Here is a 15,458-nt window from a genome sequence, read left to right as displayed (position 1 = left end):
TTAATGTAATTTAACTTAATTTATTTGAGAGAGGGAGAGCACAAGCTTGGGGGGGAGGGGCAGAGGGAGAGGGAGAAGCAGACTTCCAGCAGAGCCGGGAGCCCCCACATGGGGTCGGATCCCAGGACCCTGAGATCACGACCTGAACCCAAGTCATATGCCTACGGACTGAACCACCCAGGTGCCCCTAGAATTGCACTTATGAAAGCCAACTCTTACAATCTAAAAACAAACCAAAAAATACACGCTTATTTTCTAAATGCTGACTTCTTTCCCACAATTATTACTGAGAAAAATTTACAAGACCTGACAGGATTTCCAGGCTGTTCTTTGCAGCCTCAGCCCCTCAGTTTATCGATTTGTGTCCAAATACACTTCCGATTTTCTCTATTTCGATCCCCAGCTCTTCAGACGCATTGATTTATTACCTCTGTGCTTATTGGACGCGTGGTGGCATATGTAAGGTTTTAAGAGGCATATTTCAAGTGCTCCGTCTTTGTCGTATCTTTTTTGAATCATCCAGCAAAAGCTGAGCCAAGAGACTTGAATGATACCAAATTAAAACATCCGGGAAGTTCTGCGAGTTTTGCCCAAAACTCTGGACTTACATCTGTGAATTTCGCTTTAAAAATAAATTACGGAAACAACTTTAGTGACGCCGATCATGGTTGAGGTTTTCCTTACTTGAGTAATTTTTCACAATGCTGTTTTCTCTTTCCAGGAAATGGGTTTTGCCACAGACAAATCCACGAGTCTGAATGGCAGTGCTCATGCCCCATCGATATTACGGTTTGGGACGTTTTATTAATTATTCTGTATCTGAAAAGTCTCAGTGACTTTTAACCATACACCAGAGTATTTTAAAAGGCATATTGCTCTCTAAATGCTTTCTGTCTGCTTTACCAACTACTTTGACATAAAACAATTTTTTCCTGGAACTTTTTATTATTCCAGTGTTCTTCAGTGTGACACTTAATAACGACGTTCTTTTCATCTTTCGTCATTAACTAATAAATTTTCTTTATTGAGCCCCAAATGGACTAAACATGATTCTCTCAAAGATGGAAGAAACTCTCAAATCCTCGAGTCTTACTTTGGACTCTCCCGAAGGCAGGTTCTGAGTCAAGGACTTGAGTGCAAATCCTATGTTTAAGGGGTAATCCCAGGAGATCCAGTGAGCATTTGGGGAAGGGAGGCATGGATGAGCAGATTCCCACTTGGGGCAGCTGACGGGCGATCCTTCTAAGGATCCCCAAGAGAACACACCTCAGAACTGCCTCACTCAGGAGTGATGACGCCAGGGGAGTCACCCAACAAGGACAGGTCCTCTGCCGGCTGAAAGTCACTCCTGGGGGTGTTAATGCCCAGATTTCCACGTTACCCCGAGTGCAGGCTGAGCTGACCACTGAACCCAGATGACACCCTGGGGCATGGAGGTGTAGGGGGTGAGGTGAGAAATGGTCCACGTGCTTGGCGGCTTCCCCACCATCCGGCAGGTGGGTTGTGGGGAATGAATGGTGTGTCACTGATGGAAAGGATGCAGCAAACCGGTGGGTGGGTGGGGGTCCTGTTGCAGGAGAGGATGGGAAGAATTGATGAATGACTGAACCAACGAGGGGAGATGAGATCAGGGTGCAGTAGGAGGGCTGGCCGTATCAGGACCCTGGACAACTCTTGGATGTCCTTTCTGATTGATCCAGGATGGCCATGGAAGAGGCAAATGTCACCTCGGTCTCTGAGTTCCTGCTCCTGGGCCTCTCAGAGAACCCCAAGCAACGGCAGCTGCTCTTCATCCTCTTCCTGATTATGTACCTGCTCACGGGACTGGGGAACCTGCTCATCATCCTGGCAATCACCACTGACCCCCGACTCCACACTCCCATGTACTTCTTCCTGGCTAACCTGGCCTTTGTGGACATTTGCTTCACCTCTACCACCATTCCCAAGACGCTGGCCAACCACGTGTCAGGGTACAAAGGGATCCCTTACGCGGGCTGCCTGACCCAGATGTTCTTCTTCATCTGGTTTGCTGGCGTCGATAGCTTCCTGCTGACTGCCATGGCCTATGACCGCTATGTGGCCATCTGTCACCCTCTGCACTATGCCAGGTCTGTAACACCACAGCTCTGTGGCCTCCTGGTGGCTGCATCCTGGTCTGCAGCCTTCGGGAATGCCCTCACCCACACAGTCTTATTGACTCGCCTCTCCTTCTGCACCCACAACCGCGTGCCCCATTTCTTTTGTGACCTCAGCCCTCTGCTTAAGCTGGCCTGCTCTGACACCTTTCTCAATAATGCAATGGTGTACACCGTGGGCGCCCCGCCCACTGTCATCACCTTTGTGGGCATCTTGGTCTCCTACACACGCATCTTTGCCACGGTGCTGAGGATTCCCTCCACCAGAGGCAAGCAGAAGGCTTTCTCCACCTGTGGCTCTCATCTGTCTGTGGTGTCCCTGTTCTATGGGACACTCATTGAGGTTTATTTTAGCCCCACGTCCTCCCACACAGCCCAGAAGGACACAGCCGCTGCGGTGATGTACACCGTGGTCACTCCCATGCTGAACCCTTTCATCTACAGCCTACGCAACAGTGACATGAAGGGAGCCTTGGGGGCCCTCGTCAAGAGGAAGCCAGTTTTTATTCAGTGGCCATAGCACGGGGATGTTTGAGTGCCCAAATCCAGTGCCCATCTGTACCAAATGTCCTTGCACAGTCTCAATGTTCCATGTTTCCTTCATATCACTCTTGGTTCTCTGTGTATTACTTTATTCTTCGAACAACTATTTCTTGAACATCTTTTATATTGTAGATAGTCTTTGAAGGGCTGAAGTTCCAGCAGGGAACAAACAAAATCCCTGACCTTGTGGCGCTCACACTGCAGCCTGAAAAACACATTGCAGTTAAAAGGAAGTGCTCAGCAACCTAGAGAAACCAGGACACAAACCCCACTTTGCTTATAGTTCAGGTTTAACTGTATAATAAAAAGATGCAAATGCAGAGGCTCAAAAGTCCTAAGATTTTGCAAACTGAACTCTCTTTCTGTAACAACATAATTCCTCCAAAAACCTTAGGTTCCATTGCAATGGAACCAGATCCGATGTGCTTTTCTAGCCAGAATTTTTATGTTTATTGATTTTGCAATATTTGTTTCCTTGAACTACTTACGTTTGGTCACTCTCAGTTAATGGTCATCTGAAACAATAGCCTTGGGTAGGAGGCAAGATCCTTATTTATACTGTTTTGAAGAACAGGAAGCTGTTGGCTCTTCTAACCTCATGATGTTTCTGACTTTGAAAACTGGCCAATTCTTGTCTAGGACCATCTCTTTCTTGTGATTCCTTGCTGCCAAGCAGAGAGAAGCAGCCAACTCACAGTGACATCATAGCTCTTTCCAATCACTTCTTGAAACACAGCCTCAGTGAACATATGATCCACCTTCCAGGTTATCACCAGTGATGGTATTACCAGATGATGTTCTTTGGCATAACAAGGGTCTGCAGCTTTTCAGCCTGCGACATTTGTGTCCTTACCACCAGACCACTCAGCTCATGGCAACTAAATTTTCATTTTTGTGATGTCAGCATCTCACTTCTGATACGTTTCTGTATTAGTTTCCTGAGGATTCTATAAACACAAAACAAAACCGCAAAGGAGGTGACTTACATAGAAATTTGTTGTCTCATGGTTCTGGAGGCCAGAAGTAGAAAATCAAGGTGTTGGCAGGTGTGTTCCTTCTTAGGCTGTGAGGGAGAATCCATCCCAAGCCTCTCTCCTAGCTGGTGGGAGCTTGTGCTTTGCTGGCCATCCCTTTACTTGCAGATCATGCTTCATCTCTCCGTGGCATCCTCCTTGTGTGCATGTCTATCCCCAAATGTTCCTTTTTTAGAAAGACACCAGTTTTCTTGGATTAGGAGCCCACCCAACTCTAGTATGATATCAGCATAACTGTTACATCTGCAACAATCCTATTTCTAAATAAGCTCAAATTCAGAAATACTGGGGATTAGGACTTAAGACATGAATTTGGGGAAGGGATGTAATTCAACCCATAACATTTGGTTAAGAAAAAAAAAAGACTTAAAAGAAATATGGCTTGAGTAAGGTAAAAGTTTGTTTTTCTCTCATGTGACAGTCGGTGTTCTAGGTCAGTGGGTGACTCTGCTTTAAATCATTCACCATGTCTTATTTCTGCCCCATTTCCCAGATATTGTTATCACAATATTATTACCAAAACATCTAATCAGAGAGCACAGGGGAGGGGAGGCAATTACCTGCTCTCAAAGCATCACATACTTCTCCTATCCCACGCCAGGCTACACCTAGCTGCAAGAGAGGCAGGAAATGCGTAGCTGGCCAGTCGTGTTGCCAGGTTCTGATTCTGTTACTACAGAAGAGGGAGAGGGTAGAGTTTTGCAGAGAGCTAGCAGTCCCCCTCCCATCCCTCTAGCCACCAGTTACACGAAAGCATGCTTCTGCCCCACTCAGAGAATCCACCTAACACCCCACCCTGAAGACATCTCGTTAATGCAGTCAACTCAGTTCAAAATCTCTGGCTGATACCCAGCCTTCTTCAACATGGTGGAATGTTTCCCCCGACCCAATAATTTGTAAACTAAAAGTCCATTTATCTGGCCCTCCCCTCACTCAACGTACAATGGGAGACCAGCTGCTACTGCACAATAATGATCAAATCTCATGGGGCAGGATTTATTTAAGAATGCCCTACTTGTGAAGTGGAATATGTTTTTTGCCTGGCTGGGGGAGACTCCATTGTCTGTTGTTCACTGTGGTCTCTGGTTTTGCCCCCTGGGGTGTTCTTCCTTGCCATGCCCCCTCTGTGGTCACATGTAGAGTGAACATAGAAGGAAATGCCCTCCTTGGGCACTCTGCAGCCATCATAGATGGATTCTTCTGGTGCAAACTAGTGCAAATGGGTATTGTTTTAAGGCTCAAGCAGGCATGGTCTGGGCTCTTGATTTCAAAGGAATTCTCTAGAACATTTAGGAGGCTATTTGCTTTGAATCAGGAAGCCACACCCAAAGCTCTTTCCCAGAGAGAATTTTTGCATTCCTTGATTTCCTCAGGTCTCTCTATCATGTTAATGGTCGCTACTTGAGGTCATTTGAAACAAAGGTCTTGGGTGGAATGGGGTGCTGGTCTCAGACTACTGATAGTGCTTCTCAGGTTATGAAGGCCTGAGGCCCTTGGGTATTTGTGGGAGTCCCCACAGACATTTCCAGAGCAAGTCAATATTGTGGTGGGACCAACTCTCCTGGTGCTTATCCTGAGGGCCACGCAGCAAGGCTGTGGGGAGACAGAGCACAGACCTCAGGCTCTGCAGTGGATGAGGTGTCTAGGGTTTCAGGGGTTCACTCTGTATTGACTAATTTAAAGCATAGGAGCATGATGGCCTGGCTGGCTCAGTCAGTGGAGCATGCAACTCTTGATCTCGGGTTGTGAGTTCGAGCCCCATGTTGGGTGCAGAGATTACTAAAAAAATAAACTTAAAAATTTTTTTTTAAATGAAGCATAAGAGCAGGAATTTGGGAGTGGGAAGGGTAAGGTGGGGTCACTCAAGAGGTCAATACCTAGATTATCCAGAGCTTTCTAAAAGGGGAACTTCGTGGTGAGGGTGGCCTAATTCTTTATCTGGTTATTCTGCTAGTAGCCCCATCATACAGATGGCAATCTGTATGGTTTATTCGAGACGGATGAATTATTTGGCCCTGAAAAAGAAGGAACTCTCGCCATTTGGGACAACACGGATGGCCCGTGGGCGTTATGCTAAGTGAAGTAAGTCAGGCAGAGGAGGAATACTGTTTGATCTCACTTGTAAGTGGAATCTAAAACAAAACAAATGAAAAAGGAAAAAATTCCTAGGTTCAGAGGACTGATGGATGGTTGCCAGAGGTGGAGGGTGAGTGATAAGGAAAGTGGATGAAGGGAGTCAGAAGCTACAAACTTCCAGCTATAAATTCAATAAATCATCAGGGTGTAGTTTTCAATGTGGTGACTGTAGTTAACTATATTGTATATTTGAAAGTTGCTGAGAGAGTAGATCTCAGAAATTCTCTCCACAAGAGAAAGGAGAGTATACTTATATGTGTGATAGATGTTAACTGGACTTACTGTGGTCTTTCACAACATATACAAATACTGAATCATTATATTGTACACCTGAAACTAAAAACAAACAAGCAAACACCCACTACAATCTGAGTTAGGACAAGAGTCAGGAGGCTACACCCTTGGGCCAAATCAGGCCCACCACCTGTTTGGTAAATAAAGTTGGATTGAAATACATTTATTAAAAAAAAATGGACGTATTTTGAAATGGATGCCTCATGCGTAAAAGCTTAGGGTCAGCCACTTACCCTGCAGAAGGCAATGCCCTCCTTACTGCTGTTCCAGAAATCAGGATTGTGGGGTTTCTCCAGCCCTTTGAGGACTCTCAGCTGTGGGCTTTTCTATCTCTGTGGGCCAACTCTTGTCCCCCCGAGTCCACATCTTTCTTGTAATACTTTGCACAAATTGGCAAGAAGCCACCAACTCACAATGATTTCTTGCTCCTTCTGACCACTTCCTCTAGAGATTGGGCTTCATAACCGCTTGAACCATCTTCCAAGTTCTCAATGAGTAGTTGCACCTTGGCTTTGACCTAAAGAGGATATCCAGCTTTCTAGCCTGAAATACTGTGTCCTCACAACCCAGCCACTAAGATAATGCCATCTACTGTCATGGCAGCATCCTACTTCTAAAACAAATTAGTACCTCAAGTTTGCACTAGGATGAGGCCAAAGAAGCTATCTGAATTTTTTTTAATAAAAACAATCCTACAGCATTTATTGTCATCTAGTGATAACATGAGGGTAATCAAAACAATATGAACAAATGTTTTAGAACTATATTCCCAACAAGGGATATCTAAAAACACGAACTGTGTTGTCTTCTCAACAATGTCTCACTTCATTGGTCATTTCTTTTTTTTTTTTAAGTTTTATTTATTTACGTTATCTCTATACACAATGTAGAGCTCAAACTCATGACCCTGAGATCAAGAGTCTCATGCTCCACCTACCAAGCCAGCCAGGTGCCTCTGATCATTGCATTTGGAGCAGAATAATATCATCGTCTTTTAGCATGATCTGACCCAGTTGTTCTCTTGACTTTGCTTTAGAATGAATCTCTTTGCACCACCTAATACAAGATCCCTATACTCATCAAAACCAATGATACAGCATATTCACTGGCTTGTAAATCTACTCCTGAATCTGAGATCTCTTTCACAAATATCTGAAGATGATGGGCTGCACTGTCACCTTTGGCATTTTTGGCTCACAAAGACCACACTAATCTGCTTGAGACTTTTTTAAATGACAGACTTAAAGAAAAAAAAAATCAAGCAAATTGTAGTACCTTTGGTACACAGACATGCCCTTAGCAGACTGGTGATGGCTCCTTCCCTGTATTCAACCCATGCATAGTTCACCTGCAGACAGTTCCCATTACATGCTTAGGATTTCCAACATGGAGTGTTCATGGCCCTACATGGGGCAGACCAGAAGTACCAGGGCATTAATGCCTAGAGGGGAACCATCAACCAGTGATGGTCAACTGTTGATAGGCAACTGCCCCTAGCTTCCTGACCTTCCGTTAGATAACTCTAAACTGTCTGGAGTGGAAGTCAGAAGTTGCTGAGAATATCCCAAGAGGAACCAACACCCAGTTGCCTGTAGCAGTAGCCTACTCATGAATGAAACTCCCCTCCCTGTCTCCTTTCTCCATTCTCTCACTGGGCTCCTAGGACCATCTCCCACAAATCCTTGTTTTGGGGTCTACTTTTTGGGAAACCCAAAGTAAGACATGCACAAAAAGGTAGAGTTGATATAGGAATGACTGAAGTTTGTAAACCCTGAGATAGTGTATTTAAAACACTCAGTGCCCAGCACATAGTAAGTGCTCAACAGATGTTATTAATTGTTGTTGTCATTACTTTTAAAAATTGTAGTAAGATATACAAAACATGAAATTTACCATCTTTACCATTTTTAAGTGTTCAGTTCAGTGACATTAAGCACATTCACATGGTTGTGCAACCATCGCCACAACTTGTTCATTTTGCAAAACTGAAACCCTGTCCCCACTAAACGCTGACTCCCCACCCTGTCCTCCAGGCTCTGGCACCCACCATCCTACTTCCTGTCTCTATAAATCTGACTCTTCTAGGGAGACCTCTTATAAGTGGGGTCAAACAGTATTTATGCTTTTGTGACTGGCTTCTTTCACTCAGCATGATGTTTTCAAGGTTCATCCACGTTGTAGCGTGTGAATGTCCTTCCTTTTGAAGATTGAATAATCCATTGTATAGATACGCCATGTTTGTTTATCCATTCATCTGTCAATGGACACTCAAAGGTTGCTTCCAGCTGTTGGCTATTGTGAATGATGTTGCTATGTACATGGGTACACAATGCTGTTGTTACTTTTTATCATTAATCCATTCATTCAAAGTCCCAGGAATTCTGATATGCCAATGTTCAAACTGAGGGTATTTCAGGAATCATTTCCATATAATGGGGGAGTATAGAGGGATTCCTTAAAAAAACAGACTTCCTAAGTCAAAGAAGGCAGCTTTGCTGGATGCCCAAGATGTTGGTTCTTCCTAGAAGGAGTGGTTCTCAACAAGGAGGACAATTTAGACTGCTCCACAGGGGACATTTGGCAATGTATGGGAACATTTATGGGTTGTCATGACTGGGGGTGGGATGTTAATGGCACCTAATGGGCAGAGGCCAGGGATGCTGCACCACATCCACTGCACAGGACAGCCTTATACTATGAAGAATGATCTGGTCCCAAATGTCAATAGTGCCAAGGATAAGAAATAAGCCTTAAAAGGATGGCATGCTTTAACTCATCACTACCCTACTCTGCACCAGCTCAGAAAGGCAGCAGCAGAGGTGAGACTTCAACAGGTTATTCCAGGATCCCATGGAGAGACACCTTGGTGATAGGCGGCATCAAAGAGAGTGAATAGGCATCAAGAACTATGAAGGGTCTGGGATTTCACTGTACTTGCAAGCTGACAATTTAACCTGCCACTGTTATGGATGCTGGCAGAAGACACGAGACTCCAGGGTCAGAGACAAAAGACTTTATTACTTGTGGTGCAGGCAGCATAAACTTCCTGTTTGTGCCAGTTCCTCCTAAGTCCCACAGAGACCATGCAGGTGAACACAGATAGGCAATGGGTGAAAACTGTTTGTGCTACAGCTGAGGAATTCCAAGCTGAGAAATCCCAGTCTTCTCTAGTAGATTACAAACAAACCTGCTCTAACTTTATCTCAGAGGGAGGCATTATCTTTATTATATGGACAGCAAACAAGCTTGCCCTCTGCTCTGCAGGAAGAAACTCTGTCTTCCATGGCTGTTCGCTATACAAACATCCTTGAAAAGATAGCCAGAAAAAAACACTGCTTACGCCACTGCCTGTGAGTTATACAGAAATGCCAAAGTCTCAGAGAGTTGGTTTCTCAACAGCAGTAGCATTGACACTCAATGGGTGGTGGCCATCGTATGTAAGGATAATTTGGGCTGTAGGTCAAGCACAGAAGGCTGCTCAGGATACGTGTGGCACAGTTCAGTGATACAGTTCAATGGATAGACTCTAGAGCCAGACAGCCTGGATTCTGTTACTTTTTAGCTGGGTGGCCTTGAGCAAGTATTTGACCTCTCTGTGCTCCAGTTTCTCCTGCTATATAATGGAAATGATAATAGCCCCTATCTCATAGGGTTATGTGAAAATTAATATATGAGCTTATATATATATGCAAGGCACTTAGAAGAGTGTGAGCAGATTGATAGCCATGTCGGTGTTAACTATAATTATTATTAATTATCATGACAATGCTGCAGAGCTTGTGGTCATGCCTGTTTTTCGGCATTTGTGGGCAAGCCCTGTAACCCACACAGTTCCCTTAGAGTATGTCTCAGAGATTTCTGGGAGGACACAGGGCTCTTTGCTCCCTTCTTCCCACACTGATTTAATAAACAGGGCAGCAGGGCTGGAGCGGTGGTGGTTTTAGGTCCCAGGGAATCAAACAGACTTAGGTTCAAATCCTGGCTTTGCCACGTGCTGCCTGTGTGACGATGGTGAGCAGCTTCCTTGTGGGGGGGCCTCCAAGTTCCTACTACACAAGGATCTGGGTGAAGGGTCAATGAATCTCTCCTCACATGGATACTACACACACACACACACACACACACACACACACACACACACACACACTGCATGTGACCCACCCAGCACATACTCTGGGTCATCCTTAGCCAGTGCCACTTTGATTATCATTGTTGTCATATTATTATCCAACAAGCAAGACTCCATAGGGTACAAGATGAGATCTTTGCTCTTTTCCACCAATATTAAGTTCATTCTGGCCCCCTCGCTCTCTCTGCATGCCTCAAACTCCAGAAGACACATCAGGGGTCCCCACACTCTCCTCTGTCACCTGACTCTTGTGGGCTCATCTCCCACTGACCACGTTCTTCCCACCTGTCTCTCTCTGCACAGTCAAGGCATACTCACCCCTTCTCAGACCCTCTCACCTGTGGTCTCCATATATGCAATACCTGTATCTACCAGCCCACCTTTCAGTCCTCCTTCTGACCTCACTTCAATTGCCACCTCTTCAGGGAAGGCTTTCCTGACTTCCACCTAAGTCCAACCAGGTCCCCATATTGTATATTCCATTAACATTTTTTTTAACTAAAACGATGGTTTTTAATGGGAACCGGAGGTATGGTTACAATTACATAGTCCGACACAAAAAACCCATGGGTGATCAGGAGTTGAAAGTTTACAAAATAATGAGGGTAACACCGGGTACAAGAAGAAAAGCTCTTGCAGAACCTCAGGAGTCAAGCTAATACGGCCTCTCCCTGCGATCCTGTCTGTGCTCACCCCTGGAGTCCATCTTGCCAGGGCCAAAGCCACCTCTGTCCCCACCACCCCGGCCCCCTCGGAAGCCCCCACGGTCCCCGCCTCGGCCTCGGTAGCCGCCCCGATCATAGCCTCCTCTGCCACCACGACGATCATCTCCATAGTTACCCCCCCATGAGAGCCTCCTGGTCCCCCTCCTGGGCCATCTGGTTTGGGGGCCTTACATTGGTTACATTCATTCCTCCAAGAGAAGTTCATGTTCTTACATATAGGATTAGGACACCTCCAGTCACCAGCTCGCTGCTGGCCGCCGCCACCACCTCCTCCACTACGGAATCCTCCCCGGCCACCACCACCACTGCCACCACCTCCATAGCCTCCACGGCCCATGGGTCCTCCTCGCCCTCGGCCTCCACAACCATTGCCACTGCCCCGATTGAAGTCTGCTCACCGAGTAGCAAATGAGACCTTGATGGGATTCCCAGAGAATTCTTTACCATCAAACCAATCAATAGCTGCTTTAGCAGAGGTGGGTCATCAAATGACACTGTTGCCTCTCCCTTCAGCTTGCCTGTTTCCCTGTCTGTGTACAGATTAATCATGGGCTGTCCTGTTTTCTTATTTGTCTTAATAATACCAATCTCCTTGAAGTAATCAGCCACAGACTCAATTGTAACATTTTCGTCCAAGCCTTGCAGAAAGATGGTGTTGTTGTCTGAATTATCCTGTTCAGAGTCATGACGTGATCCCTGGTCCCGAGGGCCACCAAATTTATTGAAGCCACCACGGTCACTTCTGCCCATGCCACCTCTGCCTCCACGGCCACCTCCACGACCTCTGGGTTCATAGCCACCGCTGCTGCGCTTGTAACCACCGCCACCGCCCCGGCTGCGGCCCCCACAGTCCTGCTGACCTCCCCCGTAGCCACCGGCACCACCACTCTGGTCCTGATTGCCATAACCACTGCCACCACCACTCTGGTCCTGATTGCCATAACCACTGCCACCACCACTCATGGAGGACTGATCTTGGCCATAGTTACCTCCACTGCTACTGTTGTACTGGTTCTGCTGTCCATAGCCTTGAGGGGGATTATAGGAGCTTTGCTGCTGTCCACTCTAGCCAGACTGTTGGCCATAGCCCCACTCTGGGGCTGCCCGTAGCTGCTGCTCTGAGAACCACTACCCTAACTTCCCGAGGTGCTGCCATGGGCTGGCTGCTGGCCATAGCCAGGTTAAGAGGACTGTTGCCCATAAAATGACTAGAACTCTGGTTACCGCCATAGCCACCGGTTGAGCCATATCCCTGGGGAGCTGACTGCCATAGCCTGTGTTCTGGGTCTGTCCGTAAGAAGAACCATAACTGCTCTGGCCATAGCCTGAAGTGTCTGCTGACTGGTCGTAACCACTGTAACTCTGCTGTCCATAGGGCTGATTGCTCTGCTGGGAATAGCCCTGCCCAGGCTGGGTGGGGTAGGCCCCATAGCTTTGGGTGGCTTGTTGGGTATAGTCGTTTGAGGCCATGTCCGCGAACGCACGCACAGGCCAACAAGCAACAAGATTCCAACACCACAGAGCACCGACACCTCGAGGACTCTGTATATTCCATTAACATTTTATCTGAAATGCTCACTGCCTACCCAGGGGCCCTCAGCTCCCACTGTTCCCCCTGGCATGAAGGGCTTCCTTCTTCCTGAACCTCATGGGGGTGGGGTGGGAAGGGTGCCCCACACAGGGGCACCCACCCCCACACACAAGCAGCCTTCAACCAAGGAGGATAGGGATTTGTGGAAAAATACCCCAGCTTCCCAGCTCCTTGGCCCTTACAACTCTGAGGAGTGTGTTCTCTGCTGCGTCCCCAGAGGTCCCCAGTGGGACTGCGCCCCAGTTGTCCCCAGAGGTAACTGGCTTCAGTATGGCAGCCTTCCTTTACTGGTCTCCTTCCCTTCCCTGTCTAACTTTCCCACCCTCTACTTATGTCTCCTTGGGGTGCCTCCCAAATAAATTACTTGCCCTCAAATTCTTGCCTCAGCATCTCCTTCTGGAGGAGCCCAACCTAAGACAGCAGTTTGCCCTATTAAAATGAATTCCCTGTTTGCAATTATTGGTCATCTCTCTCCCTGGGCTGAGTCAGGTCCACCACCATGTCTTCAAAGCCCATATGGTGCCTGGCATGTAGTAGATGCTCAATAATGACCCCAAGTTTCATGGCCATGAGGTGGCCAGGATGGCAGTGGTCACTCTAGGCTCACCACCATCCTCTGAACCCACTGTCGGGAGGGGAGTTCACTCCTTCTGAGCTATAAATGGCAACTTCTGCCCCCGTCATGCCCCACAGCCTGGACAGCTGGGACAAGGTCCCCAGGAGCCCTGGATGACCCTTCCAGCCCTAGTCAGCACTCCTCAGGTGTCCCTGGGGCAGATACACAGAGAGGGCACCAGTCCCAAGGCTGCAGGGCAGGGGGCACAGCTGGACTCTAACGCCATTCCTAGCCTCCTTCACCCCTCCCCAGCATCAGATTCCACCTTCGGGAGCTCCCTGAGCAAGAGGACATTCCAGTGACAAGGGTCTACCTTACAAGGCCACCGAGCTAGCCGGCAGCTCCTGGGGGAGGGATCCCTTTCCTGAGCCGGTGGTGTCAGGTCTGGAATTAACCACACCACCTGTGGTAAGGCTGGTCCCAGGGACTCCCAGGAGGCGGTGGGGGGGGGAGGGCAGGGGGTACAGGGAGATGACCTCTGATGACTCAGCCTGAGACAGAGGATGGGAGAAAGACATGGCAGGGTGTCTTAGGACCTCTCTCCAGCTCTGTCTAGAGGCAGCTGGGTCAGGTTCCAGTTCTGCCATTCACAACCTGGGTGACCCTGGGTGGGTGACTCTGGGCCTCTGCTTCCTTCTCTATAAATGGGAACAAATACAGTCTTCTACCTCTTAGGGTTCAGGGAGGCTGAAGTGAGATGCTTTGAGTGGAGTGCTCATCATGGCACCAGGCACAGCACTTCATTATCTATCCCCAGTCTTTCAATCATCACTGACATTCTTCGAGATGCATGATGGTCCGCTTGTGTCCTAAGTGGAAACCGGGTCTTCGCAGCCAGGACCTGGAGAGGGGAGGGATAAGAGAGAGAAAGATGGAGACAGAATTGGGGAGGGATCTGGGCTGAGTCCCCTTGATTCCTGAACATAGGGAGAAGCCAATATCCTTGGAGCATGAGAAAGTTTCCAGAATGTTCTGTTGCTACTGTTCGGGCTCCCATGCTGATGGGGGAGGGACAGGACTTCTCAACGTGACAAAGCAAAGGAAGCTGGCTTAAGGGGGTCAGAGGGAAGCAGGGACTTTATATCTGGGCTTGACCCCCGTGCTCCCCAGCGGTGCTGGCCACTGCCGACTCCTTCTGTGGTCTTGGGCAGGAAACACAGAAGCTTCACTCCTTCTACTTCATCCCACATAGAAACTTTGGTGCTGGGGCTGGGGGGCCAGGGCTCTGTCTAGGAATCCAGGAGGGCTTTCTGGAGGGGGAGCCATCTGATCTGGACTTTAAAGGATGAATAGAGTTTCCCAGTTGGAGAAGTGGGGGGGGGGGCGGTGAGGGGTGGTGTGCAAATGTGTGTGAGAGAGCGTGTGGATGTATACAGGTAATGGTTCACTTTAACAAGGGTTCTCTGATCTTCTGGAGGCCAGGTACTGAGGGACCACAGATAAGACTGAGGCACAGGCCTGTCCCAAAGCAGCTCATAGTCCACAACTGATGGCCAAATAACAGTAATAGTAAAAGGTACCATGTTCTGAGCATGTGCTGCTGGGGCTCAGCACGTGAAAGGCTCTCCTTGTTCATCACACCAAAGAATGAGTTTCTGAAGGCAGATTGCTGGAGGACAGAGGGGAAGCGTAACAGGGAGGCTGGGGGTACCCTACCTGGAAAGGCCTGGAGGTGGGGAGACCACAGCCGTGCCTGGGAAACACTGCTGCGGAGAGTTGGGGAGTGAGCAACCGGCAGGAGTCTGAATGACAAGCTGAGCTAAGGCCACCTCCTATTCCAGTGGTGCTGGGGAGCCACAGACGGATGCTGAGTGGGGAAGAGAGGGTGTGCCATCTCAGGAGGGCATCAGGGCCTGGTCTGGGCCTGCCTTGGGCTCCAAGAATTTCCAAGAGATGATCCAGGTCAATCTCGCCCTGGTAATGCCGGCCCACAGGGGCAGGGGAGATGACAGAGAGACAAACATAGGAGGAGACAGAGAGAAAGAAGGACAGGGGGAACCCAGGGAGCCCCTGGGGCAGAGCAGGAGATGGGATGGAGTCCTGACTCCCAATACCTGGAGGCAGGACCAGAGGGGAGGAGAAGGGAGGACAGGCGCCTTCCCACCCCACCTCGCCCCTACTCTGCACCCACACGCAAGCCCTCTCTGCTCCCCTCTGTGCTCCCCAGCACAGACAGGGAAATTGAGGCTGGCCAATGGGCCACCAGGGTCCTCCTGAGCCAGCGCTGTGCCTGCACACCCACAGGGGACCTGTGT

The 15,458-nt window shown here is 48.2% G+C and overlaps 1 protein-coding gene and 1 pseudogene across 1 annotated transcript; one reads left to right on the top strand and one right to left on the bottom strand.

Moving 5' to 3' along the window:
* Nucleotides 1-1,701: 1,701 nt before the first annotated feature.
* LOC114196364 (olfactory receptor 1f45-like) lies at nucleotides 1,702-2,655 on the top strand. The gene has a single exon (XM_028086989.1). The coding sequence runs from the start codon at nucleotides 1,702-1,704 to the stop codon at nucleotides 2,653-2,655; it is 954 nt and encodes a 317-aa protein (XP_027942790.1).
* Nucleotides 2,656-10,883: 8,228 nt separating this feature from the next.
* LOC114196465 (RNA-binding protein FUS pseudogene) lies at nucleotides 10,884-12,466 on the bottom strand (annotated as a pseudogene).
* Nucleotides 12,467-15,458: the final 2,992 nt, after the last annotated feature.

This window comes from Eumetopias jubatus, unplaced genomic scaffold (assembly GCF_037043125.1).
Source record: "Eumetopias jubatus isolate StellerSeaLion01/CBP00866 unplaced genomic scaffold, mEumJub1_p1.0 scaffold_1, whole genome shotgun sequence".
Lineage (NCBI taxonomy): Eukaryota > Metazoa > Chordata > Mammalia > Carnivora > Otariidae > Eumetopias > Eumetopias jubatus.
This window is presented reverse-complemented; position numbering and strand designations above follow the sequence as displayed.

What these genes read in the sequence shown, in the direction of transcription:
- LOC114196364 (XM_028086989.1), top strand. Translation starts at nt 1,702, where the DNA reads ATGGCCATGGAAGAGGCAAATGTCACCTCGGTCTCTGAGTTCCTGCTC.